The following is a 25,601-nucleotide window of genomic DNA, read 5'->3' as shown; positions in this document are numbered from 1 at the left end:
ACATTTAAAAAAAATAAAACATATATTTTTTATAATTAAAATGTATTAATGTTTTTCTTCATTATGGTTTCAGGACAGTTTTTTTTTTTTTTTTTTTTTTACTGTAATTTGTTTTTAGTAATTTTATTCACAAAATTAAACCATGCTCATCATAGAAAAGCTGTATGGAGGTCACTGTACGAAATGTTTTTAGAATATATTAATATACTGTACATTCCGGATGAAAGAATAAGCATAACAGCATTGGCCAATATCTAGACATACAATTGCATATAATCAAATGTTTCATATTTTAAAGTTTATTTTCCTTATTTGACCAATACTCATTTGATTTGAGGTTTGGTTCAACTTCTGCCAGTTTGAGACATGGCAGCATCTGTCAGGAGAAAGTTCCTCCATTTGGCCCTTGGTGTGACTCTTCCCTGGTGTCCCATAAATCAGGGTCACTGCTGCCTGACGGGGTGATAAGCTCTGAAACCCAGTCTTCTCCCGCCAGCGTGGGGAATATAAAGTGACACAGTCACCCCAGCGATGGCCTGGCACCTTCAGAGGTGCTGCTCTCCAGACTGGAGCGGGACAGATGGTGCCTGACGTCATTGACTTGAAGGTCCCTATTTTACTGTTCTGGGATGGTCATCAAACCTTGGGTTTTGTAATGTTTTGGCAGTGTGCGGGGTGTCTGTTATACATTAGTTAGCGGAAATAAAGCAAGTGAAAGATGGGAGAGTGCCTCCTGGTTCTGTTCAGAAAGTTGCTGTGTGGGGGCGGCAGCACGGGGTAAAGACGCCAGGACAACACTAGTACAATGAATGTCTCATTTCTGTGACAGATGCCGTGTCACCCATTATCACCTAAGTGATGTCAAATATGACATTGTGACACTCTTGCTCTTTTTGGAGCAGAGAGAATAAAAAAGAATACAACGAAGCACATATATTTACAATACAGAGATCATATTCGGCATTGTTTTTCCCCTTAGGTCCACTTATAATTTTAGTCAAGATTTCTTGGACTTAATCAAATTCTCTTTTACAGTATAATTTTCAAAACCCCTCTCTGACTTTTTGTGCATAAAGGTAAATGTTAGAACACAATCCATGATGTAGTACAAGTGTGTTACATTGTGCCAAGTGTTGCCACATGAGACGCTATAGCAGTTTACTATGTCAAAGTGTACTTTTTTTTACGCATGCACCAGTGTATGCGTACATCCAATCGCATGGGCTTTCAAAGGATTCTCTGGTGTTCACATCAAGAATATACCGTGTGAAAACCAACACAAACATTGCCTTACATCAATCTCTTTTCCATCACTCTGAGGAAAAACCTGGCCAACCAATAAGTTTGGTGCTTTTGATCACATGGCTAGATTCGCTGCCGTTACATAAAATGACGACTTGATGACGCTCGTAAACAGACTATTTAGCTAAGCAATAGTAAATAGCAAAAAACATGTATGCTAAATACTGTCTGATTTCCTTTTCTATAATAAGCTGATGTCAGAAACGGAAATTTGCGCAGCATTTTGTATCCACCTTATTTTTAAAGGGGTGATGAACTGAAAAATCTAATTTTCCTTGAGCTTTTGACATTAAAAGAGGTCATCATATTATATGAATATCCTGTAAGTTTCAGAACTGAAAACGTCCTTGTTAGTCCAATAAAAGTTTTTATTGACACCAGGCTCAGCAAATTACTCATTTTTCAAAGTGGGGAACTATGACGTCAAAGAGGATAAAACAGCACCCCCGCAGAAGAAGATCCGGTTTAGCCCCGCCCACCGATTCGTGCATTACACGCAAAGCTAAGTAACATAGGCCTACCTCTTGATGACAAACCGGATCGAGCTACCGAGCAATACAGAATATTGTTCAGTGCCTGGTTGTGAAAGAAGATAGTCGCTGCATAAGCTTCCTCTGGATTCCAATAGGACTGCATGGATAAACTTTAGTGATTAAGAGTAAAGAATGTGTTGTGCCGTCTATATTGGATCTGACAGGAATTGTGCAACACACGGACTCTGTCTCTGGGTCGAACATGTATGGGCGAATCCGGTTGCCATTTTACAACATTGGACGTTTTCCCCCAGTGCACCGACGGGTGAGTTAAACTCATTATAATATGCAAAACTGTTGTCCACTCGCAGCAGTGGGCGTTTACTTCCAAGTCTTCAGTGGGACACGCCCATAAAAACCGACCGTTTTTCAGGAAGGCTCACAACTTGGGTACAAAATAGCCTATTACTTATTCATTTTGATGTTTTTGAATGCAAAAACCAAGCGAACGTCATAAGTTGACCTCAGACAACAATATAATAAAAATTAAAACGCCAGTTCATGACCCCTTTAATGCAATAGCAAGCATGGCCATTTGTACCTTGAATGTGCAAGGCTTCCAGTGTCATTCACTTCTAATTATTTTACCTGTGCAAAAACAGTCCTTTATAGTGCTTTATATAGTAAATATTAATATCATATTAATATTTTAGCGTTTACCATGGTCTTGCAGCAATCAGAGTAGAAACGAGAGTATTTCTGCTTTTAAAAAGTGTCAGAGAGTGAATTTGCATTTTCATTCTTTATTCATCGATCTGAATAGACCAGCTGTATGTGAAAATTGGGATATGTAAATCTGAATTGGCATATGTAAATTTGGGCAGTGGCATGTTAATTTCCAACACAGCGCCTCCCAATCATGTGGCTTGGATCATTTCATAAATGTACAGCCCTTACAATGGACTCTGTTTGCAGTTTCAAATGAAGTGAGGTATTTCCGCGGATGAGAGTGAGCGTGTGGCAGGTCTGTAATTAATTTCACACTATCAGAAACACTAACACAACATCTTGTCGGTCCCTGCATGCTTATTTAAAAATAAAAAACTTCAGGCCAGCCAGTCAGAATGTGTTTCACCATAATGAAAGTACAGCACAAATGTTAACTGTGGTAGGCACGTCATATTTGGTGTGCCCTCTTCGTTTCAAAGTTGACTGATGAGTTTGATGGACACTTAGCCTGTTCAGTTCTAGTCTCACATAACCAGACCTTCAGACAGAATGTCTGGACTAAATCTAAGCTTTCATTGGCCAAGAACCACCCAAGAGGACGTCTAACTCGCATGTAAACTTAAAGCGACCGATCATGGTTTGTTTTTGTTTCATGTCATATTTAGGGGCGATGCGATGTCTCTATTATAACAGACCAACGTACATCTAATAAATGATTGATTGTGCAAGTTTATGGCAACAATCATGGCCCTGCAAACTTCACATATTTTTGAAAATCCAGTGTTTAGTTGATCCTGATGAGCGCTCTTTGTCAAAGTCGTAAACAACGGCTTTCTTCTGCCATGAGGGGCTTTGACACCACGGTGGTTTTGTTTACAGGCGAATCGTTAAAGATTCGTTGAATCCTGTAGAATTCAACCAATCAGATGACTACTTTGAAACTCCTGAAGTGTTTCCCATTTTGTGTGCCTTAAGATGTTCAGCCAATGGTCAATGGGTGTCTGAGGTTGAGACTAGTTAAGTTCTGCCCTCTGCATTCTTTCAAGAACCCCATTTAGTGCCTCACCAATTTAAATGAAAACCAATGAAGATTAATGTTGAAAGATGTAGATGAAAAAAAAATGCCACCGTGTTGTCATAACATCACTTCAGTGAGCTTAGAACCTCTGCAACCCCTTTTATGCTCTTCAAGAGCTGTGGAAAGTGATTTATGCCTTTGTAAATTCCCTTAAAGAGCATATTGCAGGTAAAAAAAAAAAATCGAAATTTATAGATAACCTTGTATGAAAATACCATATGAAAAGTTAATGCAGGATTTAAAATGTTTTAAAACAACATAAGGGCACTAATTTAGAAGATAAAGTGAGCGTTTCTTGGACTGCTAGTAAAAACGGCTTTTTTTTCAACATCGCGTCATTTGACGTCATATCAGGGAGCCGCAGCCTCGGCTCAGTGAGAGCAGGCTGGTGTTCGGTGAGAGCGCTCGTCAGTCAGTGTGCTATCGTTAGTTTTTGCATTTAAATTTATCATCGTCATGGTAAATTATTGTGTTTGTGGAGATTGCAAAAACTCCAGCCTGTCAGGACTTCAAGATTGAGTCCACAAGTTTCCATTACAATAAAAGGGACGGTGCTATATAGCCTATCTTTCGTTCCTGGTGCGGGTTGAGCAGGTGAAGAGACGGGATTTCTCCTCTGCATCGGCTCGGGAAACGCGGTCGTGTGTAGCGTTCACTTCAGATCAAATGATTAGCATCCCGGCGATATGATGGAGTTCAACATGGTATGCCGAAGCAAGAATATTGATCGTGGTATACTACCAATGGCATCAAATAGTGTTATATATTATAGGTAACTAGTCATGTCATGCCCTAAATAAAACTTGTGCTAATTGAAAAACAAAATTGGTTGTTTAAATACTCAAACCTTTAATGTTCTGTTTATGTTATAACCAAGGTGAAAAATATGTATTAAAAATTTACCCGAGTATAGCCTATGCTTTTAGTATAGAAATATACTCAAGTAAAGTTTTTATACATTTAATAGTATATAAATCTACCCTAAACATACTAATGTCTGCTGGCCTGTTATAGAATCTGTACAGTATTGTGAGCACAGTGTAAGCACGTCTCTCACCTAAAAGGCACCTGTCCTGTTCTCCACTGGTTCTCCTCACATCACAGGTCAATTTTTCTCTGACCATTCATTCTGTCTGACATTATCCTGGCCTGTCCCTGATCTCTTTAGCATAGCAGGCTCATAACTTTATGGCTTGATCCGTCATACGAGTATTTCCTCAGCGTCTGAAATGTCATGCGATCCATTGTTTTCCTGTTGTGTGAATCGACCGCTCTCCCGCTCATTGCGTCACGCCCGCCACGCCCATTTTCAGACGCGGAAGTAAAATTTTTTACTGCAGAAGCTTCTGTGGCGTGTTTATACGTATATTTTAAAGAAAATCTAGTTCCTACATTGTTTTTCTATGCATTGACTCGTTGGGTCCTCTAACCTGCAATATGCCCTTTAAAGATTAATTTGAAGGTGTAGCTGAAGAAATATAGTTTCAGATCTCCTTCCGAGATGTGTGTTCATTAAAACACTGTCTCAGTTTGTCCTGGGCTGAGTGCCTCACTTACAGATAAAGATAAAGGCTAGTGAAATGAGATTAAGTGAAGGAGAATAGGGCCTGTAGAGATGAATATAAATGGAGGCTGATGGTGGTTTCAGATTACAGAAAGATACTTGATCAGTCTGTCAGATTTTACGGCACATCACTCTAATGCACCTCTTTCTGCACATAAAAGGGAAATGCAAATGTCTGTAAGGCAGTATAAAAGTCTAGATATGTATTTTTTAATTAATTTGTACTATAAAAAAAGGAGGATTCCTTTTAAATGAACTGCAGGAATACAGCATTTCCTTTGAAACCATCCTTCATTTCATAGTCATAGTCTTCAGTGTCACATGATCCTTCAGAAATCATTCTTTTGATATATTGATATTGTTGCTAGGAAACATTTATGATGTTAAAAAAAAATGTGTGGAAACTTGTATATTTTTAGGATTCTATAAATAGAAATTTTGAAAGACAACATTTATTTTAAATTGTATAAATCTTTCGAAACATTATGAATGTTTTTTCTGTCACTTTTGATTAATTCAATGCAATTATAATTCTGTGAAATATGTATTTTTTGTGCTTATTAGAGTATCAAGCGGATGGAGATTAGCTGCATTCTAATGTCCAACTCTGAAATATCTCCTGGGTTTTGTAGCAGAGCGATCACATTGTGAACCATGAAGAGACAGGTGGTTGATACTTAACTAGTCATTGGGATTAATACAAGTAATCCACTGATGAATGCTGTTATAAAGTCCTGTTTCTCCGACAATTCTCATGTCACTTCAATAAAAGGCAGTTGTATAGTAGATCTTTGTGTGTGAAACAAAGACACACTGTGAAGTGAAATTTCAAGTTTTTTCTCCGGTCCCAATAGGACACTGAGGTCTAATGCCTAAAATGAAACTGCATCCCTCTTTGACTCAAGTTCAAGTGTTGGTCACATCTCATCCACTCCTTCAATAACGCTTTTGATATTTATTAAAAATAGAATTGTTTTTGTGCTGAAATGTAATCTTAATTTACAAATATGAAACGATATATAAAAGACTTTGGCTGATGCTTTTCTTTGGTTACTAAAGCGGTAGTAGTTTCATGAAAGAATGTGGTGACTTTCTTTCTATTTTTACTTGATAATTTGATTTATTAATAACTGTACTGTTTTCTCTGTAAGCTTTCATTTTGCTTTTTCAGGCGTCTTGGTTTTGGTGGTTCACGGTTCGGCTCACTCGCGAGTAAAAGCATTGTCATTCTCCCTACCGCTCTGAAACTGAACACCCCAGCCAGCCGCTAGACAAGCATCTGGAAAGCTTTCCCGTGATATATTTGGAAAATAAATATTACACAGCATTTTTAATAAAAGCCGGATTTACAGTGGAGCCTCCTGTGAACGGGGCCAAACAACAGTTGGTGTCAGGGATGGTGTTTCATTAGCTTTGTCTAGAGGTTTGAGGCTTTATTAGCTGCATAGAGGTATTGAGAGGTGAAGGAAGAGGATGTGTGATGATCTTCTGACCGCATATGAGATGAGCTGGTACAATAGAGGAACTATTATGTTGATATTCTATTTCCCTTTTTAACTCTTTATGCAGATTTTCAATTGATATCCCTTTTTTAGGTAATATACCAATCTGACATTTTACAGTGGTACTGAATGGTTACCAGTAGGGCTGCACGATTTGGGGAAAATCTAATTCTATAATCCAAAATGGAAATATAACTTCAATTTTGAATTGAAACTGAATGTACTGTAACTGTAAAATAATTTACACTCCGACTTAGGTTTAGGCATTAAAGTATGTTGGCTTGTTTCTTATGATTTACACTCCCTCACTGTCATGTTTTGTGTTTTCATGTTTATATATATATATATATATATATATATATATAATTGAAATTTAAAATGAAAAAAATATGGTTACATAAAACATAAAAATGGTCCTTTGCTTGTTTGTAGGGCTGCACAATTTCACCAAAATGTTTTGTGATTTATACATCAAATCAATAGGACTATAAAATAACAATCAAAATAATATAGTGTCTCTGATGGCATAAAGACATTAATTTCTATGAATGTTTACTATTTTTTTTTATAGAAAACATGTGTGCAAGTAACATGTTTTTTTTCTCTTGTAGTCTTTCAAGCAATTTCAGAGCAAATATAACTGTCAAAAGGATGAAAAATAAGATGTAAATAAAATGTGAAATGGCGAGTTGTACAGTCATCAACATTTACATTATAACTGAAAAAGACCTAAATACATCAGATTACATCATACTGAATCAAATCACACTTGAAATAGTTAACCCTGGGTCATTCTATACCCTGGTTGTACTCATCATCATGCTTCACATTTCACACTGCTCATAGTTTGCCCAGGATTAAAAATTCATCCTGGTTATTCATAAGCTATCATTTAACACTACACATTTGGCAGAGTTTCACAACACCGAATAAAAAGTGGTTCTAACCCTACTTCTAAATTACTAGTGTGAAACGGTAATTTACCAGCGGTTAAAAGCAGGGGTAAGAATGACTATAACCCGGGGTTAATTGCCCTAAAGAGAGCTTGTGAATCAATCAAATTGATTTGTGTACTGTAACTGTAAAATAATAACAACACTGGCTCAAGATTTAGGCTTTAAAGTAAGTTTCTTGCTTATGCTTGACACTCTTTTTGAGTGTTATATTGGTGTGTGTGTGTGTGTTATTGCATCCTATGGTGCTTCTGGGGACTTTTCTTTTGTGGATGAGCACAGGTTCAGCTGTGCTGCATGCAGACTTCCGCTAGTCCTGCTGAGCAGGGATTGTTTTAGAGTATTTTTAGGAGCTTGCTTTTAAATAATGAATCACCTGCAGACTGAAGACAGCAGGGACTGCCCCCTGTGTATACAGGTGTGTGTATGTGTGAGAGATTTATATTCGAGTGTGAGATGTGTGTGGTACAATAGTGCCGATGTCAATGTTCATCTGTATTACTGACCTAAAAGTTTTGGGATACACATATTACATCTCTTTCTCTCTTTATTTCTGTGTCTGTGTTTAGGCCCTGGATGTGGACCGCAGTGTCCTTTACAAGATGAAGAAGTCAGTTAAGGCCATTTACGCCTCCGGTCTGGGTAAGTGATCTCAGACACTTCACTGCCTCGGCTCTCTGTCATACATCATCTCAGCCTCTCTCGTGATGTGGCCGCTGTCTGATTGGATTACAGTCAGGAAATCTCTGGAGCACATCTGCTCATCCATCTGATACAATGAATGCACTTCGCTTTATCTATAGGTGACACTTTTGATGCATGATATGTTGATAATGCCAAAAAGCAGAGTTTGTTCTTTAGATTGGAACAGAGTATAGTTGGTAGTGTGTTTGATATTTCCATTGCCAGAGATGTTCAGTTTCTCAAAGGGTTTTTCAAGTACTAAGTGATCTTTTTTGAAGAGAAGAGTCCTGATAATGTACTAGGGACAGGAAGACAGGCAAGTTGTCTAAAAAGTGACTTTTTCGGTTGGGGAGGTCTCAACTCAACTTGCCTTAATTCATATTATAATGTAGAAAAGTAATATTTTGTTTTACTGCTACATTTAAAATATATATATATATATATATATATTACATGTATTATCAACTAGCTAAAATTTTGAGATCACAATAGACATAAAGCACTAATCTCTGTTTTGTTTTTTGTTTTCGAAATTAAGAAGTAGGAAATTACTAGTCATCCAATTTTTTTATATCAGCTATGCATTCCATCAAATTTGTGAATTGGTATGTTTCGTCAAGGCCCAAGTACATACAGAGCTGAGTTTTATCGGTGTAAAGCTATGCATGCTTCCAAATGAAGGGTAGCATGTAAAGGAAGAAAAGCAACGGTCCTATTACTGAGCCTTGAGGTACTACATACTGAACTTGTGATCGATATACAAAATCAATTGTGATTTTAGACCAATGAAATATCACTATGGGTGGGGCTATTCCATATAATGTACAACAAATGATTGCTGTGAAAAACTCATTAGCATGAGCTAAAAATGATCGTCTGCCACTTGTCTGCTTGGGACATAGCGTTAAATTCATGTAGCTGACAGGCTGTTATCTTCACACTGACCCACCGGAGAAGACAGCTTCCTTGAATTGCTCTCTTCCTGGAATATAATTAGTGTTTTGGAGTGTTTCCGAGTGATGCTTGATTGAATGGCTCCAGTTATCAGCGTGTACTAAAGGGCTGTCCTTTGTACTGGCTGCCGGTACTGAGGTTGAGCAGCTCTCCATTGTGCCGCCTGTCTCCGCCTATGACAACACAGATCATTCACTCGCTGAATTTGTTTCAACTGCACAAGGAGGCCCAGACGAGAACGCAGGGGCGAGCTCTGCTGATCGACACTTTTCTAGGAACACTGCTGGCTCTGTTCAGGCCGGACAGCTGTCTCCCACACCCCAGGGGACAGCTGTGCCAGGACACTCCCTTCATGTCTATCTGTCCATCCCACGCATGCTGATGGGATTCCCAGAGCCGTGGCTCTGTTATTGTTTCCTGTATGCGGGAATCGGTGCTTTTGTTTCATTCTGGCAGGATCTGGTTCTCTCATTTGATTACGCAAATTCCCATTTGGTGTAGTATCGTTGAAACTGATTTGCAAGCCTCATCTCTTTTTCCTTATTTGCATTTTACTGATCTAAACACACCTGACTATTTAATATCCGTAGCATATTTGCATATCATACAAAATTAATGCTAATGATAGGGATTCTAAGGAAAGCAGTAGAATTGCGAAAAACTAAATCAGTTGTTTTAAATGCTGCAAGTGTATTTAGGAATCACAATAATATCCTTAATTTGTCTAAATAAATAAAATAAAACCTAAAGTGGAACAATATACTACTACAACATTATAATATAAAAATAAATATATTTTGTCTAAATAAAAAATAAACGCTAAAACCAGTTATTATAAATGCAAAAAGTGAACTTTATAATGTATAGTACAATTTGGTATTTGATGATGACAATGGTAATTTAAATGGAAAAAATGGGTCAAATGAAAATAAATATCGCCTGAAAAACCATATGGTACCGAAATATTGTTTATTTGGCAATTTCTCAGAACACCCTACCTACACCCCAATAACCACCTGGAACAATAGCTACTGTATAGCAAAAACCACTCAGCTTAGCCTAAATCAATTAAAAGTGGTTATTCATTAGAGAAGCCATATTTCTTAATCCTTCATAAGAACGTCATGTTCTTCCGCAGTAAGTAATAAATCAGAGACTCTCTGCTCACAGGCTGGTGACCCATGGTGAGTTTGATTAATTTCTCTGCTCTTAACGCATTCTGTTATCAGTGAGGAACAGGACATCTGCTCTTAGCTGGCTTTAGAAAGGCCAGATAGCCTGGGATGTAGCTAAGTCTCTCAGTGTTGATGTGGGAGAGACGAATCTCCTCATCAGAGTGCTCTGAACTGCTAGGTCACATGCAGAGGTGCAGAAATAGGTCTAATTCACACCTGGAGAGAACAGTGACTGTGTGAAAATCACTGCTGAGATATTAATTTCTCTTGAAATGAATTTATCATTGTCTACAATGATCACAGGATGACAAAAGTGTTAACGTGCCAATAAAAACAACACATTTTTCTATTTTAGCACTAGTTTATGGGTAAAACTTTCTGCTCTTTTTAATACCATTATAACATTTTGGTTGAGCAAAGACCGCTTTACAAATGTTTTTCAAAATGCAAAATGAAGAATTAAGATTTGGGGGAAAATATAGTATAAAAGTAATAATAGATAGGCTAAATAATATTATATAAAATATACTATACTGTGGCATTCTTGATGTGGTGATATGAAGCATCTTTTAGCATTTCTGTGGTGTTATTTGTTTGTTAAGGGAAGGAATTATGGATTATTCGAAGGAAACTTTGCAAAAATGTGTCCAGCAGGACGTGGTTTTCTTACAACACAAAACATGGTCCATTTGAAAGAAAGAAGCACAGGCTGTTACAGTTTTGAAGTCAGTAACTTACATCATTGTTTGTTTATTCAGTCTCTTCGCCAGCTTTCTCATTTACCAAAAGCCTTTTATTGAATAAGCTGCCAGTGTGTCTTCAGCAAGGTGAAGGAGATCAACTCTCACTCCTGAGTGTTCTCACTTCAGCCCAAGAAACAAACGCTTCTGTCTTACAGTACTGGATTATTTATGCATGACGATCGTAGTCTATGGCAGACAGCAAGCTGAAGGCTGCCCAGAAAGGATGAGAGCAAGTGAACGAGGAAGAGAGAGTGAGAGACACTGATAGAACTGGAGCATCTTTCCCGCATGTGGTTGGAGCCTGAGGCCTGCTGGAGGGTTTTTGCCAATAATGAAACCTTGAGTTGGCATCAGGTGTCAATCACAGTAACATTTGCAGTGGTGTCACTAGAGAAGGACTGTTGTCCTGGTGAAGGACTGGTGTGTAGTAGAGGATCATTTAGAGCCAGACCTGAATGAAAGAAACTCCACTAAATCACAACTAACAAGGTTTCTGAAGCATTCTGAGTGTTTTTACACTTTACTGGGAACACGCAGTCAATGTTGAGAAGAGGAAGAGTTGTTGTAGTTTTCACATGCAATACAGTATATAAGACAAATGCAATAGCATGTCACTCTTACAACAGTACCCACACTACCGATTTTATAGATTTAAATGAGAGGATATGCTAATCAAAGACATGAAAACCATTCAAAAACGTCCTGTTGCATTCTACATGTTGTCACTTCTTCTTGAGTCTCTCCATCATTGTCTGACTCCAGTTTAAACACAAAAGGCAGAACAGTTTCTGACATTTTAGTGCTTTTCTGCGTAATCAGAGCTGCTAACACACACACACACAGGAGCTTTTGAAGCTCCGCCCTCTGTGCCGGGAGCACCTGATCATTTGCATTTAAAGGGAAACACACGAAACAACGTGTTTTTAATGACATTCGAAAAGGGGCAAATTTAACATGCTGTATAAAATTATCTGTAGATTATTTTGAGCTAAAACTTTACATACACACTCTGGGGACAACTTATTTGTACGTATTGTAAAAAGGGGCACTAGACCACCATTTAACAGAAAATGCACCGCCATCTTACTCACACGAAAATGAGTTGAACGCACCTGCCATCATAAACACAACTTCCCACCTCGTCGGTACGAACTTCCCGAGAGGACTTGAACGACCCTACTCTGAAGTAGGAGCTAAATTAGTTGCTAGTTCCTGCAGTGCAAACATGCCAAAATCCGGGTACTTCCGCCAATAGATCTAGGAACCATGAAAAGGTTCTTCTGGTGCGAAATCCCCTATATTTGGGTGTGAAAGCCCCTATTATATTTAGTTACCGAATCAATCAGGGTTTTCGAATGAATCAGTTGAGTGATTCAAATGACTCATTCATAAAGATAGCCTTCTTATCGCAAAGTACTGGTGTAAACAACCTGCAGATAAGGTCACTGAAAATCTCTTGACAGTCTGTCTGGAACATAAAAACACACTCCATAGACAAGTGGCGTAATACAAATTACCAGTGCTTTTGAACTAAATATTAGCACTCTTGGAACGCTTAGTAAAATGTAAGTACTGGAAATTACTGTATTATTGTATTATGTTCATTATATTTTTTTTGCATCAAAAAGCTCTAGGAGTAGATTGTGACTTATTTTTTGGGATTTTCCTAAGCCTTTAAACCAGTTGCAATATACACAGGTGTTAAAATGACTCGAGCATTACTCGCATGAACCAACCCCCTTCCACTCACAGGCTCAATCGTGTCTGTGGTTACAGGGCTGACTGTCTGAAACCACATGATAAGCTCAGTGAGTATCAGAAACTGTCAGAAAAGTCAATCATATGCAACAATATTTGTGTAATGCAGTTTCAGGAATTGAATACCCAAGTCATTGCCCTAACTGGTATATGTTTGTGTGACTGGTTTTGAAGGTGACCCTGAAAATGACTAATGTAGCAGTTATTTTGTTCCCCGAAAATCTCAGACAGACAGCCACAGCACGGAAAGACTGCTAGGTTTGAGTTACCGTAACGGCTTGGATCTGTAGTTTTGTCATTGCAGACGAGCAGAAGCTGTGCAGAGCTCATATGTCGCTTCAAAAACAAAAGCCAGATCCAAATGCACAGTCGGCCACTGCAGCAGAAAACAAGATGGGATGTTTAAAGTCCAAACACAGCCTGTGTTGAGGCTGTACACACACCGCCGGGCCTGGAGATTTATTGTCATAACATTAGTGGCGGCATCAGCTGGATGTGAAGAACCCTACTGTGAATGTCAAACCGCTTTGCTGTAATATTTAGAAGCCCACATGCCTTATTTTGTAAAGACTTGAACTGATTAAATTTGGTGTGTTGAAAGTCCAGAAAACATTCTTATTTGTAGAATGCTATGGTGAATTGGTATATGAAGTCAGGAAAGTCTGCAGGCCTGTAATGAGATGTGATGAGTCACTGATCCAGCTGGTGGTTTGAAGGAACGGGTCTTTACAGCTCATAATCAGACACTCTCCCACTGCTCTCCTTTCTCTTCGTGGTTACATTTTTTAAAGTTGCACAAGGGTCTCATAATCTGTCTTAACTCGATCAAAGGAAAATCAATACGATTTAGAATGGCCTTAGCCTGTTGTTCCTAAAGATTGTACACTAAGTTAATGGAGAAGTTTCCTTCCGATCAACTACTTGGTAATGTCTGTAGACAACATGGCATAATGGCGAAGGAAAAATGCTTTTACAGTAATCCAATAATATTCCTTCTGGTAACTGAGGGTTATTTGCTAGAAGTTTATGTGTTTGTACTTCAGGTTTGAAATCAGAGGCAACTAGTTTTTAGAAAACAGCTTTTTTTAAATGTTCAGGTCCTAACTACTACATGGATATCAAGCTAATAGGAATCTGGACTGTAGTTAGCAGTTTTTACTAATGAATATACTCCACATTTGTGGTCTCGCTTGGATTTATCAAGTGTTCATTTATGGAAGCAGGTGTAGCCATTCATCAAACTGAATAGGCAATAGACATACAGCCCTATCCCTGCTTTCCCAGCCAGGTATAAGAAACTGCGGTTTCAATATTGAATGGAATCTCCTCAGCATATGACCTTCAGATATCCATTATCCTTATTAGCCTGTATCTAATTACCATGCCTGTTGTTGTGACCTGGGCAGTGCTCCAAGTCTACTCAAGCACATGAGCGCTAAGATCTACTAGAGTGCATCTCCAGGTCTTCCTTTTGTTTTTGTCATGTGATGTCGCTACATGGCCCCAGTCCTGCACTAGCTTTAGGGTGATAGCATACCACTGCCTCACTTCCTGTCCCATTGTGTCCTTCCTTTCGAGATACAATAGGTCACCTAAAGAGAAAGCTCTCAAGCTAACAATCGCAGACTGCACTAAAACAAATCTGTTATGAATAAATGATTCATAAGAAGGCATTGAGTATGTGGCTATTCTTGGTGACAGTCTCTGAGGAAATTGCGCTGGATAACTTTAACTATTTATGTGAAGATGTTCACCCACGAGGGAGTCTCGAAAAAAGCTCCAGGTGTTGATTACAAACACGTTGGCACGCTGACTATAGCATCCCGACGTTTTACGACATGTCTGTACTTGTAAATTACACATTTTCCCTGCAGACAAACTATTGGGAGTTTGTAACATCACTGCATGAGTGAATTACATGCTTGCATGTTTTTGTCTTTTATGCTTTGCCCCTGGAGAGGATGACAACTGGGAGTTTGATGGAAATGAGAGGAAGTTCTGGGTTTTTGTATTTGTTTAAGTTTCCATCAGGCTCTATCAGGGTCTTTTTGTCTTGCCATACAATAATAATGAACAGAGTGTGGAAAAGTCTCCTTAAAACAATAAATAGACTATATTGTGTGTTGGTGGTTGGACAAAGTAGATGTGAATAGGTGGAGTGTAACTGATAATGCTGGAATACAAGATGCCACAATCTGGAGGAAAGAAAGCAACAGTAGGAAAGAACAATATGAGGGAAAGAAAAGAACGATACTGCGACTACAAAGAGTATTATGCTTACGCGTGTGTAGACCTTAACCCCTTGAGGGTTATAAGGTTGTAAGAGGATAAACTTGTTTTTTTTTCATTATTCCGTTAAAGTCTACATAGAATTTAGTGGCGTATGGATTATTTAAGTTTTGGTGTAGACCATATTGACTTTCTGTTTGTAGCTCATGTGGAGAACGAGGAGCAGTACACTCAAGCTCTGGAGAAGTTCGGAGAGAATATCGTGTACAGAGATGATCCTGACCTTGGATCAGCATTCTTGAAGTTCTCCGTCTTCACCAAGGAACTCACAGCCCTATTCAAGAACCTGGTGAGGACTCTTATTTTGCATTTATGTGATTTTTATGTAGAGCAAATGGGTACTTTCAAACATCTTACCTTTCAGCTGTTAATGTGCTTGGAGCTCTGGGCCCAAAAGCTGATCTTGAGTCTACAGGGTGAATCATGAAACCTTTCATGAAGGTGTTTTAGCCATTACTGGTATTTTTACCTCAAATAAGTTGAGCTTAACATTTGGCTGTAATTTATGATTTGGAATATTTTCTTGTTATTTTTTGCAAACCTAATTTATAATTCCTCTAACGTTGTGTTTTTACGAATACTACTTCAACCCTCTGATTTATCTCCCGCTGCAATCGACTGTTTTGTTTCCTCACCGCCTTTGTGTCTTTATCTCTGATTGCACAATTACACAGCTGGGAAGACAGACATTCGTCTAACGCTGTGCTATCGCTCTCTAGTTTCAGAACATGAATAACATCATTACCTTCCCATTGGACAGTCTGCTGAAGGGAGATCTGAAAGGGGTTAAAGGGGTAAGTTAATTACTTTAAGTCTATAAATGCTTTTTCTCTGCTTTTTGGCAGTTTATCAGCAGCGTATTGATCAGTGCTTGTCTCAAGGTGTTTTAGGCACATGCTAGTCTGCCAATACACAGATAATATTCTTTGGCATGAAGATCTTGAGTTTCATGCACAATCACATTACTTTTTGCAAGAATTTACACCATCAATGCCTTAGTTTACTTTTTGTGCATTTTATCTATGTTCTGTTTTGTCAGAAATGGACAACTCATTGGTCATTGGAAATTGTGTGTTGTTCATTTTTGGACATTTTATTAGCAATCTCCAACGCTGTTGGTTGAATATGTTTGGCGGAAAATCTAATACCAGTCTTAGACCCCTGTATGTCTGTTTATGCTGACATGAACACGCATGACATGTGGAAGACGGCTACTGAACTGATTTTCAGAGTGTTCCTTTAGGCCTCCTCATTATATTAATGTCCACTGTGATCTCCTGACCTTCTATGCACCACGTGACTCTGTCTTGTTGGCTCTAGGGGGGGAATCTGATGAGATTTACTCCTAATGAGGCGCTTCACTCAGCTCCCTGTCTCGTTTCCTTGGAGACTCTCTCTCTCTCTCTCTCTCTCTCTCTCTTTCTCTCTCTGTGATGGGGTTGAAAAGACATTCCGCTTGGGTGATGTGATTCCTTAAGTGTGCAGTTTGTACTATGTGTGATATGTATTTAAAAATGAAAGGACAGTTAGTGGTTAAGTGAATCAGTGAGACCCCTACAGACTTTAATTGGGCCTTAATAGTGACTTATTGTAATGTGTTACACAGTGACCTATGCGTTTCTCTCCATCTGAGGTAGCATTCACAACATCACTGCCTCTCAGCATGATTTCTCATACTGAAGGCCTGTTCACACCAAGATGAAATGTGTTGATTTAAAAATTTGCTGTGATAAACATGTTCATTTGAATGTGTCTGTGCAAACTGATAGGAATATACATATGTCGTCAATGCAACAGGTATATTATTATTTTATGAAGAGATTTTTTTTATCTGTTTTCCATCACACTGTTGGTCAACTAATAACATTCACGCTGTTCACGTGTCCTGAGCTGTTGCTGTTACCTAAAAATAGGACTCGGTGGAACTCGCGAAAAGAGTATTTTGTTAAATTGAAATGAATAGTGGAGGGAGAATCTGCTGCTCTTTCGTCTCTGTACTCTTGTAAATGTCGTAATGTTGTAAACTCTTGTAAAAATTTAAATATCCTGATAAAGTTCCCTTGGCATTTGGAATTAAAATACACCCACATCATCACACACCCTTCACCATACCTAGAGATTGGCATGGTTTTATTTCAGTTAGCCTAGCTGGTTTGATTTGCATTGAAAGATTATCTTATGGAAAGCACCCATCAATGACCCATCAAAGCACAAAATCAATGATAAAACAGTGTAAATACAGCTGGAAACCAGTGAAAAATGAGCCTCATTAATTATTCAAGGTCCATTGCATGATGGGAACCCCAGTATCAGAAAAGTTGAGTAATTTTTACTTAATTTTATTGAGTTGATATTTACACTTTCATTTTTACTCGGTTGAATTAAGTACTGATATGAGTTTACTTCAGTTTTTTTTTTAATTCTTGCCTGAACTAACTTTTTCAAGTAAATTACATTGTTTTTATTCACTAGTATTTACTTCACCCCAAAAAAAAAATCATTTTTTACAGTGTGTGTGTGTATAATTTATATTATATTTATTTATTAATATAAGAAACTATAAAGTCACAATAACAAGAAATAGTCAAAATAAATGTGAGTTAAAAAGTTGCAGTTACCTTTCTTTTCTTTTTTTTTTACTCTTACTCTGGCGAACTGACTGAATTAAAATGATTGTTTAAAGTAAGCAAGTAGTTTGGCCTCAACCCATGCAAAAGCATCAGATTCTCATATAAATCCACCTCAAATGAAGAGGTGTCAGATTTTTTTGTTGAGGTGATTGGGAAAAACCGGCAGCTGCCTCGGTTAACCTGCAGTTATGCAATGCTAATGGTGTCAGAAGGGTTTGCATCAGCATTGTGCTTCTTTTCTGAGCGCAGTAGGGGACTGCCGCTAATGGGTGGAGATTACCGGCCTTGTCTTGGGCCATCATTCCAGTCATTACCCTGAACCTGTGCCTCATTAACCCGTCAACAAATGGATCTTTGAAATAAAGTGTTTTTGGTGTTATTACAAGGTCATCTGTTTTTTTCACCTGTCTTTGGATCCACTGTCTGTTTAATATAGTTGTAAAAATGCGATACAAAGTCTTCACTGGATACATAATGTTCATGAATTTAACCTTGATGTAAATGTTACGGTTTGTAATTAGTCAGAAAGCTTGACCCCAAAACGTTCCCTGTTCCTGACCCTGAGTTGCATGTTTTCAGAATTGCAATCCTCATAAAACAGGCAAGCTGACATCATGCCAAAATCCCTCAACTTGATGATGCTGCTGTCTTTTCCTCAGCCGCATCTATTGTCTTACAGTGTGTGTTTGTGAATGACACATCCTCTGTTCAGTCAGTCCACTGACTTTGCTGGAGTAGACGGTTTTGTGGGCCTCAGAGGGAGTGATGTCAGCGTTGAAGCCCGCTGAGCTGTGAAACCCACCCACTCAAGTTTTTTTAGACCCCTCTGGCTGATGGATGATGTGGTCTCAAAGTCCAGGTGATGGCATTGTGATTCAGCTTGTTAGAGGCATGTTCCCTGGTGCTGTGTGGTGAGGAATGATGATTTATAGTTCAGCTCTAAATGGTGTTTAATGTCACTGGCATTCAGAAATATGCATCTCTCTTTCTCTCTCTCTCTGTCCCTTTTCTATGTTCATGAGTGAATTGGCTGAATTGCTGAAAGGTCATTCTCTGAATCCTGAAGTGGCCCTTTTGGTTATTGAGATTTTTCCCTGTAATGAGCCATGAAGATCTCTCTAATTCAAACCTCAAGAATGTTCTTGAAAACAGCAGCAGACTAGACCTGCATCTAACCACCATTAGTATTTGATTAATGTGTCTGTGTCAATCAGTTATTTCACATCTTGCACAATGTCTCTAATATAATAGTCTATATAATATGTGCTGTTATTGAGTACAAAAGTTGATACAAATATAATCCTCTTCCGGGTCACAATGGGATACTGGTAGAGGAAAACATTTTGCTCCTCCAAAATATGCCAAAGTGGCTTAATTTTAGATCTGGTGACTGTGCAGGCCATGGGAAATGATCAACTTCACTTTCATGTGCGTTAAACCATTCTGTCAGAAGTCTTGCTGTGTGAATTGATGCATTATCATGCTGATACACGGCACCACCTTTAGTGTGCAATGTTTGAACCACCTGTGCTCATGGTCCTCCAGTATGGTTCTGTAGTCGCTGGCAGTGAGAGTAGGGGATGCCATGATATTTTAGCCTAGCAAATGAGCTAAACAAGCCAGCGAACTGCACGCTAACAATTTGTCCTCTTTTGAACTCTCTCATAATGTTGTGTGGATTGCAATATTTTATGTACATCTATGCTTTTGCTCTGCTAATTCAAACTTCACGTCTGCTCTTACTGATGGAATGGGAAATCAGTGAATATTGGCCACCAGGACGCGCATATATAGGCATGAAACCTCCAACACTATATTGGCCAGCGTTTCAGTTTCATTGTTCTAGAGCCAGACCGATATATCGGCCGAGCGATATTATCGGCCGATATTAGGCATTTTCCAAACTATCGGTATCGGCAGTTATAATGGCCGATAAATGAATATTTCAAAAATAAAATAAAAATGGACGAAACACGCTTGAACCATGTTATGAGTGTTGGAGTTGTATAGCTTGTCCACTAGAGGGCACTCTACACCGTTCCTGTTGGCAACACTCGTTGAGTTGGTCACGAGACATGCATTGCTTGAATAACAATTAAAAGAACGTCCCCATCAGATCTCTTAACTCAAATAAGCATGACAAAATTTGTGACTATCATGTCAAGTTTAGAATAAATAAATAAAATATCGACCGATATATCGGATTTTAAAACCCAAAAATATTTCTATCGGTATCGACCTTCAAAATCCTTTAGCGGTCGGGCTCTACATTGTTTAACCGACATAACATTTATGTAATTTGAATGAAAAAATTGCCACATCACACCCCTGTTTGAATGGGCACGACACTTCCTGTCTCTTCTAATGCATATTACAATGATTCAAGATTGGATGTATGTTCTTGAACTCATTTTTCTTGTCTAACTCCTCTTACCGAGACATTTCGCTGGCACAGATGAGATTGTTTTCCGCACAACTCGAGCTGCGTGTAACATCTGTTATGGAAGCGCATTAGCGGAGCACATAGTTCCTCTACAAACACAGCCTTCTGTTATTAGTATAAACCCTCGCTAGAGCCGCTGTTTGTACAAGCAGAGAATTTCCCTAAAGCTTTCAGATGATGCCATTACAAAAAGCAGCCACTGGCATTACATCAGGTACTTTCTTTATGAGCATGACATCATGCGTGATGATGCACACTGAGTTTGGCAAATGAGCGGTGATTTTATGCCACTATTCTGCTAATCTAAGTCTCAAACGGCATTGCTAGTTTTGTGCAAAACACAAGCTCCAATCTGATTGGCTGATGCATCCACAATCTTGTTAACTTGTGTTAATGTTCCTCAAAAGCATTCAATACAACAAATGGGCTAACATTGAATTGTATGGCAATGTTGAAGGCATTTCATGATGTTCACATTGCATAAAATTCTACAACCTGGACCAGATATTATGCTGATAGTGAAACGTCTAGCTCTGTTGCTCAGGTCTGTTTTTCTTTAGTTATTTGGGTTACACTGCGGAAGTCACAATGAGAGTTGAGTCATACGTTTGTCTAATATAAAATCCTCTCTCTCTCTCTTGCAGGATCTCAAGAAGCCCTTTGATAAAGCCTGGAAAGACTATGAGACTAAAGTGTAAGTCATTTTCAAATAATCTAAAACCACTGATTAATTTCTGTCATGCGTGTTTGCTTATATTTATATCTTAGTCTGAAAATTAATCGAATTGAAAGGAAGCGTCAGTTTCCCGATTGTCAAAATGAGGGATCCAGCACTCTGGATAATGAGCTGTCATTGTGACCACCTCACTTCCTGACTGTACTCCTATGCTATCACACTGATTGTTCTGCATGCCACAGTATGACATTTATAGAGCACTTTTTATATATTTCCCAAGCTGCAAGGGACATTCTTTACTGAGAGGGTAATATATATTTTCTTATAACACATCATTTGATTAATTGATTTACCTTTATGGTCCTGTCTTTTTAAATATCATTGCTGTTTTCCATCATCGGCAGTTTGGCTCAGTCAAATACATGTTTCACTTGCCCATCACTGGATGTAATCTCCGGTGTCTGATTGTGACCGATACCTTCATGTTTCCAGACAGAAAGAAACAAAACCAGCCTCTAATGTGACACTGGCCCTAACTCCATTAAACTGGTTTTCATCGTCACCACCGCTACAGTTTGAGTTCTCTTCAATCTCTGTGTCTGTGCTAAGCTTTCGGCTTTCTCGCAAATTGCAGTTTGCGTGGCAAGCTCCATTAGTGCAAATATCCTGCTGATGAGTATGCTAGAGATCTCGCTGTGTTTGTGTAATAGTCAGAGACTCTGATAAAAAAAACTCGAGAGAGCAGGTGAACAGCAGGAAACATCAAATCACGATTCATATTTACTTCGTTTGCGTGTGTTTCTTTCTCCCAAAGATGAAAGCAACACTCCACCATTTTATGTTAATTTATTTTTAACTGGTTTGATATTGAACATGATTTATTTTCAGTAAAAATGGTGGACTGTTCTTTACAGTCACCCGTGGAAGTGATGTGCTGGCATGAGGGAGTCTGTTCAGACTCATTTCTTCCATCTGTCAGATGGACAGGTGCAATATACTTGTAAGTAATCACTGTCGGGGAAGCTACTTTGAAAAATGTTAGCTATATTTATACAGTGGTATGAATAAGTTTTGGCACCGATGCTAAAGTTGCCTAAAAAGAGGAATAAAAAAATCATCTTTTGGATATTGATCTTAATGCCTTAATTAGAAAAATAAGGAAAAGTCCAACCTTTAAGGACACCAATTTTCTTTGTGAATGAATAATGCATCATAAATAAATAAATGTTTTTCCTTAAAATACAAGGTGCATAAGTCAGGACACCCCTATGTTAAATTCCCATAGAGTCAGGCAGATTTTTATTTTTAAAAGCCAGTTATTTCATGGATCCAGGATAATATGCATCCTGATAAAGTTCCCTTGGCCTTTGGGATTAAAATATCCCCACATCATCACACACCATTCACCATATCTAGAGACTGGCATGGGGTACTTTCCATAAGATCATCTTTCAATGCAAATCAAACCAGCTATTAGGCTAACTGAAGTAAAACCATGCCAATCTCTAGGTGTGGTGGAAGGTGTGTGATGATGTGGGGATATTTTAATTCCAAAGGCCAAGGGAACTTTATCAGGATGCATATTATCCTGGATCCATGAAATAACTGGCTTTTAAAAATAAAAATCTGCCTGACTCTATGGGAATTTAACATAGGGGTGCCCAGACTTATGCAGCCTGTATTTTAAGGAAAAACATTTATTTATTTATGATACATTATTCATTCACAAAGAAAATTTGTGTCCTTAAAGGTTGGACTTTTCCTTATTTTTCTAATTAAGGCATTAAGATCAATATCCAAAAGATGATTTTTTTATTCCTCTTTTTAGGCAACTTTAGCATGGGTGCCAAAACTTATTCATACCACTGTATATATATATATATATATATATATATATATATATATATATATATATATATATATATATATATATATATACATACATATATATATATATATATAATTCTACAAGAAGTAAAAATAGAAAAAAATTGCACTATTGACAATGAATAATTAATATAACCCAATATTTCATTATTTAATTTATTTATTTTATTTATATTAATTTATAGTATTTCATTAAATATTCATTTTACTACCACATTGTTTTATTGGTACCTAGCTTTTGCAATGAAAATAGCCACACAAAAAAAAAAAAATGTGTGAAAAAAAAAAGAAGGAAAAAAGGAAACCAAGGGCTTGTGGAAACATTGCGCGGTGCAAATTAGTCGGCAAGTTTCTGAAACGGTTCATTGAATTAAAATATTCTTTGGAACCATTAAGTAAGTGTTAGAACAGGTTCACTAAAGTGAATCAGACTTGACAGCGCTAGTCAAAAGAGACAGTTTTTACGTAATACTGCAAGCAAAATACGTTTACAAAAAAAAACTCCTTTTCTGGTTTGAAATTTCACAGATTTCTGGAAAAGCTACATTATTTTAAAGAGCTGATCTTCTGTAACACTATCAAAAAAGTGTAAATAAAGGAATAGTTTGGCCCAAAAAAAATATATATTGTTAGTATTTACTCACCCTCATGCTCTAACAAAGCTGTATGACTTCTTCTGTGAAACACAAGATATTTTAAAGAACACTGAGAACCAAATAAGGTTAAACCCCATTGATATTCATTGCACAAAACAAAAACCAAACAAAACTGATACAATTTTTAAAATAACATATTTTGAGTTCTACACAGGATAGAAGTGCATAGAGTTTTGGAATGACTTGAGGGTGAGTCATTTTTTTTTTTCCGTTTGGCTAAACAATCCCTTCAACCACTAAGGGGCCATTTACACGACACCATTTTCAACTAAATACTGAAAACGTATGCATTTAGGCTGTTCATTTACGCGACAACAGCTTTTTGGGAATAATACCATTATCGTCTAAAAAAAAACTAAAATTTGTGCATGCATTTACAAAGTGACATCTCCAACTACTGACTTGGCATGCATAATACAGTGTTTTTAGTCGTTTTCACGGATCCATGTGAACGGTGATCATTTTTACAATGTTACCGTCTAAGCAAAAAATGCAAAGGAAGAACTTTTCGACATTTAGTACATCAGAATACAAGAATACATCGCGTAAACATCCTAAAATTTATTTTTATTTTTGGGTGATAAAAAAAAACACAAACCTTTTTAAGTTAATATTCTGGCTTCTCCCCATCACTAAAATACAGAAATCCAAATTATTGCTTCTCATGCTAACACATCACTTCATTCAGCGCTTGATGCATTTGATCACAATCCTTTTTTGCCTCTACCTTTTCTAGTTTCACTGACTAGAAATGTTTTGTACTGGAAATGGCTTCTAGTGTTCAGCCATCTCCTGATCACATCTCCACGCTAGGCTTGAAACTCTGAAAGCAGAGGTTCCAGAAATGGCCAGCCTGCTTCATGATCGGCCGCTGGAGCCGAGAGCCTATAAAAGCCCAAACCAAACGCATGAGGCTCTCTCTGGAATCTTCCCAACAGAGGAAATGCTGCATCCGTAACGTGGGGTACAATATGCCGCTGGAGCATATGGAAAAGAATGCCCTGCTGCATGAGTGTTTCCTGTGTGTGTGTTTGTATTTGTGTATCCAAAATTTTAAGGTGGTCTGTGTGTGTATCTCTGTGCGCAGTTCTAAAATAGAGAAGGAGAAAAAAGAGCACGCCCGACAGCATGGAATGATCCGGACTGAGATCAGTGGAGCGGAGATAGCGGAAGAGATGGAAAAGGAGCGCCGTTTCTTTCAGCTTCAGATGTGTGAGGTCAGAGGAGACTAATTTCATTGGAGAATCTTGTTATGGTGCGGTAATAGGCACTTCCTGTGCAGTGTGTGCTTCAGTGTTCTCCATTGGTTTGTTACAGTACCTCCTCAAGGTCAACGAAATCAAGATCAAGAAAGGTGTCGACCTGCTCCAGAATCTCATCAAATACTTTCATGCACAGTGCAAGTAAGTCTGGCCACATGCCAACGTTTGTATTAAACAATGGCCATCATAAGGGCCGGTTCACACAGAACACTGTGCTACTTTTCTATAGTTTTTCTATGTTGACACGTGCAAGACGGACACATTCAACCCTAGCATTTTGCATCTCGCATCTTTTGCAGTCTTGCGCGTGAATTAAATTGACATTAAATTAAATTGCCACAAATTAAATTGTTCATCTTTAAAAAAAAATAAACTCCCACCCTGCGACTCAATTCATTCTGTGTGTGTGTATATATATATATATATATATATATATACTGTATATGTGTGTGTGTGTGTGTGTGTGTGTGTGTGTATATATATATATATATATATATATATATATATATATATAATGTACTGTATATGTGTAGTATTATTTATATTATATTATTATTTATTATTTTATATATATATATATATATATATGATAATGCAATACCATGTGCAAATGGAAATGAGTCCTGGCTGACCACTTGTGATTGGTTCGCTGAAAATAATTCTAAGTGGAAACAGATTTACGGGGTATTGTATTTAATTTTCTGGCATCAGGGAGACGCTATCAATATGCAGGAGACTCCCAGGAGGCGGGGTATCTGGCGTTTCATGAGCTTGCTTTTTTTTCTGTTCCACTGACAAATGCATTCTGTGTGTACCAGCCTTAAGACAGCATTTTTGGGCATA

General features: G+C 37.9%; 1 protein-coding gene across 3 annotated transcripts in view; it reads left to right on the top strand.

Moving 5' to 3' along the window:
* asap2a (ArfGAP with SH3 domain, ankyrin repeat and PH domain 2a) overlaps positions 1-25,601 on the top strand; it is a 61,547-nt gene that overhangs the window by 14,132 nt on the left and 21,814 nt on the right. For 2 of the 3 annotated variants that reach the window (XM_089120487.1, XM_089120485.1), the window contains exons 2-8: positions 8,171-8,243; positions 15,348-15,493; positions 15,924-15,998; positions 20,922-20,971; positions 21,234-21,260; positions 24,584-24,713; positions 24,814-24,899. In XM_089120487.1, the coding sequence (XP_088976613.1) occupies positions 8,171-8,243; positions 15,348-15,493; positions 15,924-15,998; positions 20,922-20,971; positions 21,234-21,260; positions 24,584-24,713; positions 24,814-24,899 (587 nt within the window). The remainder of the gene's footprint in view (positions 1-8,170; positions 8,244-15,347; positions 15,494-15,923; positions 15,999-20,921; positions 20,972-21,233; positions 21,261-24,583; positions 24,714-24,813; positions 24,900-25,601) is intronic. The other variant, XM_089120486.1, reaches the window with a different exon arrangement.

The sequence above is a fragment of the Pimephales promelas genome, chromosome 15, assembly GCF_988280905.1.
Source record: "Pimephales promelas chromosome 15, fPimPro1.hap1.1, whole genome shotgun sequence".
Taxonomy (NCBI): domain Eukaryota; kingdom Metazoa; phylum Chordata; class Actinopteri; order Cypriniformes; family Leuciscidae; genus Pimephales; species Pimephales promelas.
The sequence above is the reverse complement of the archived record's forward strand: the minus strand, read 5'-3'. Positions and strand labels throughout refer to the sequence as shown.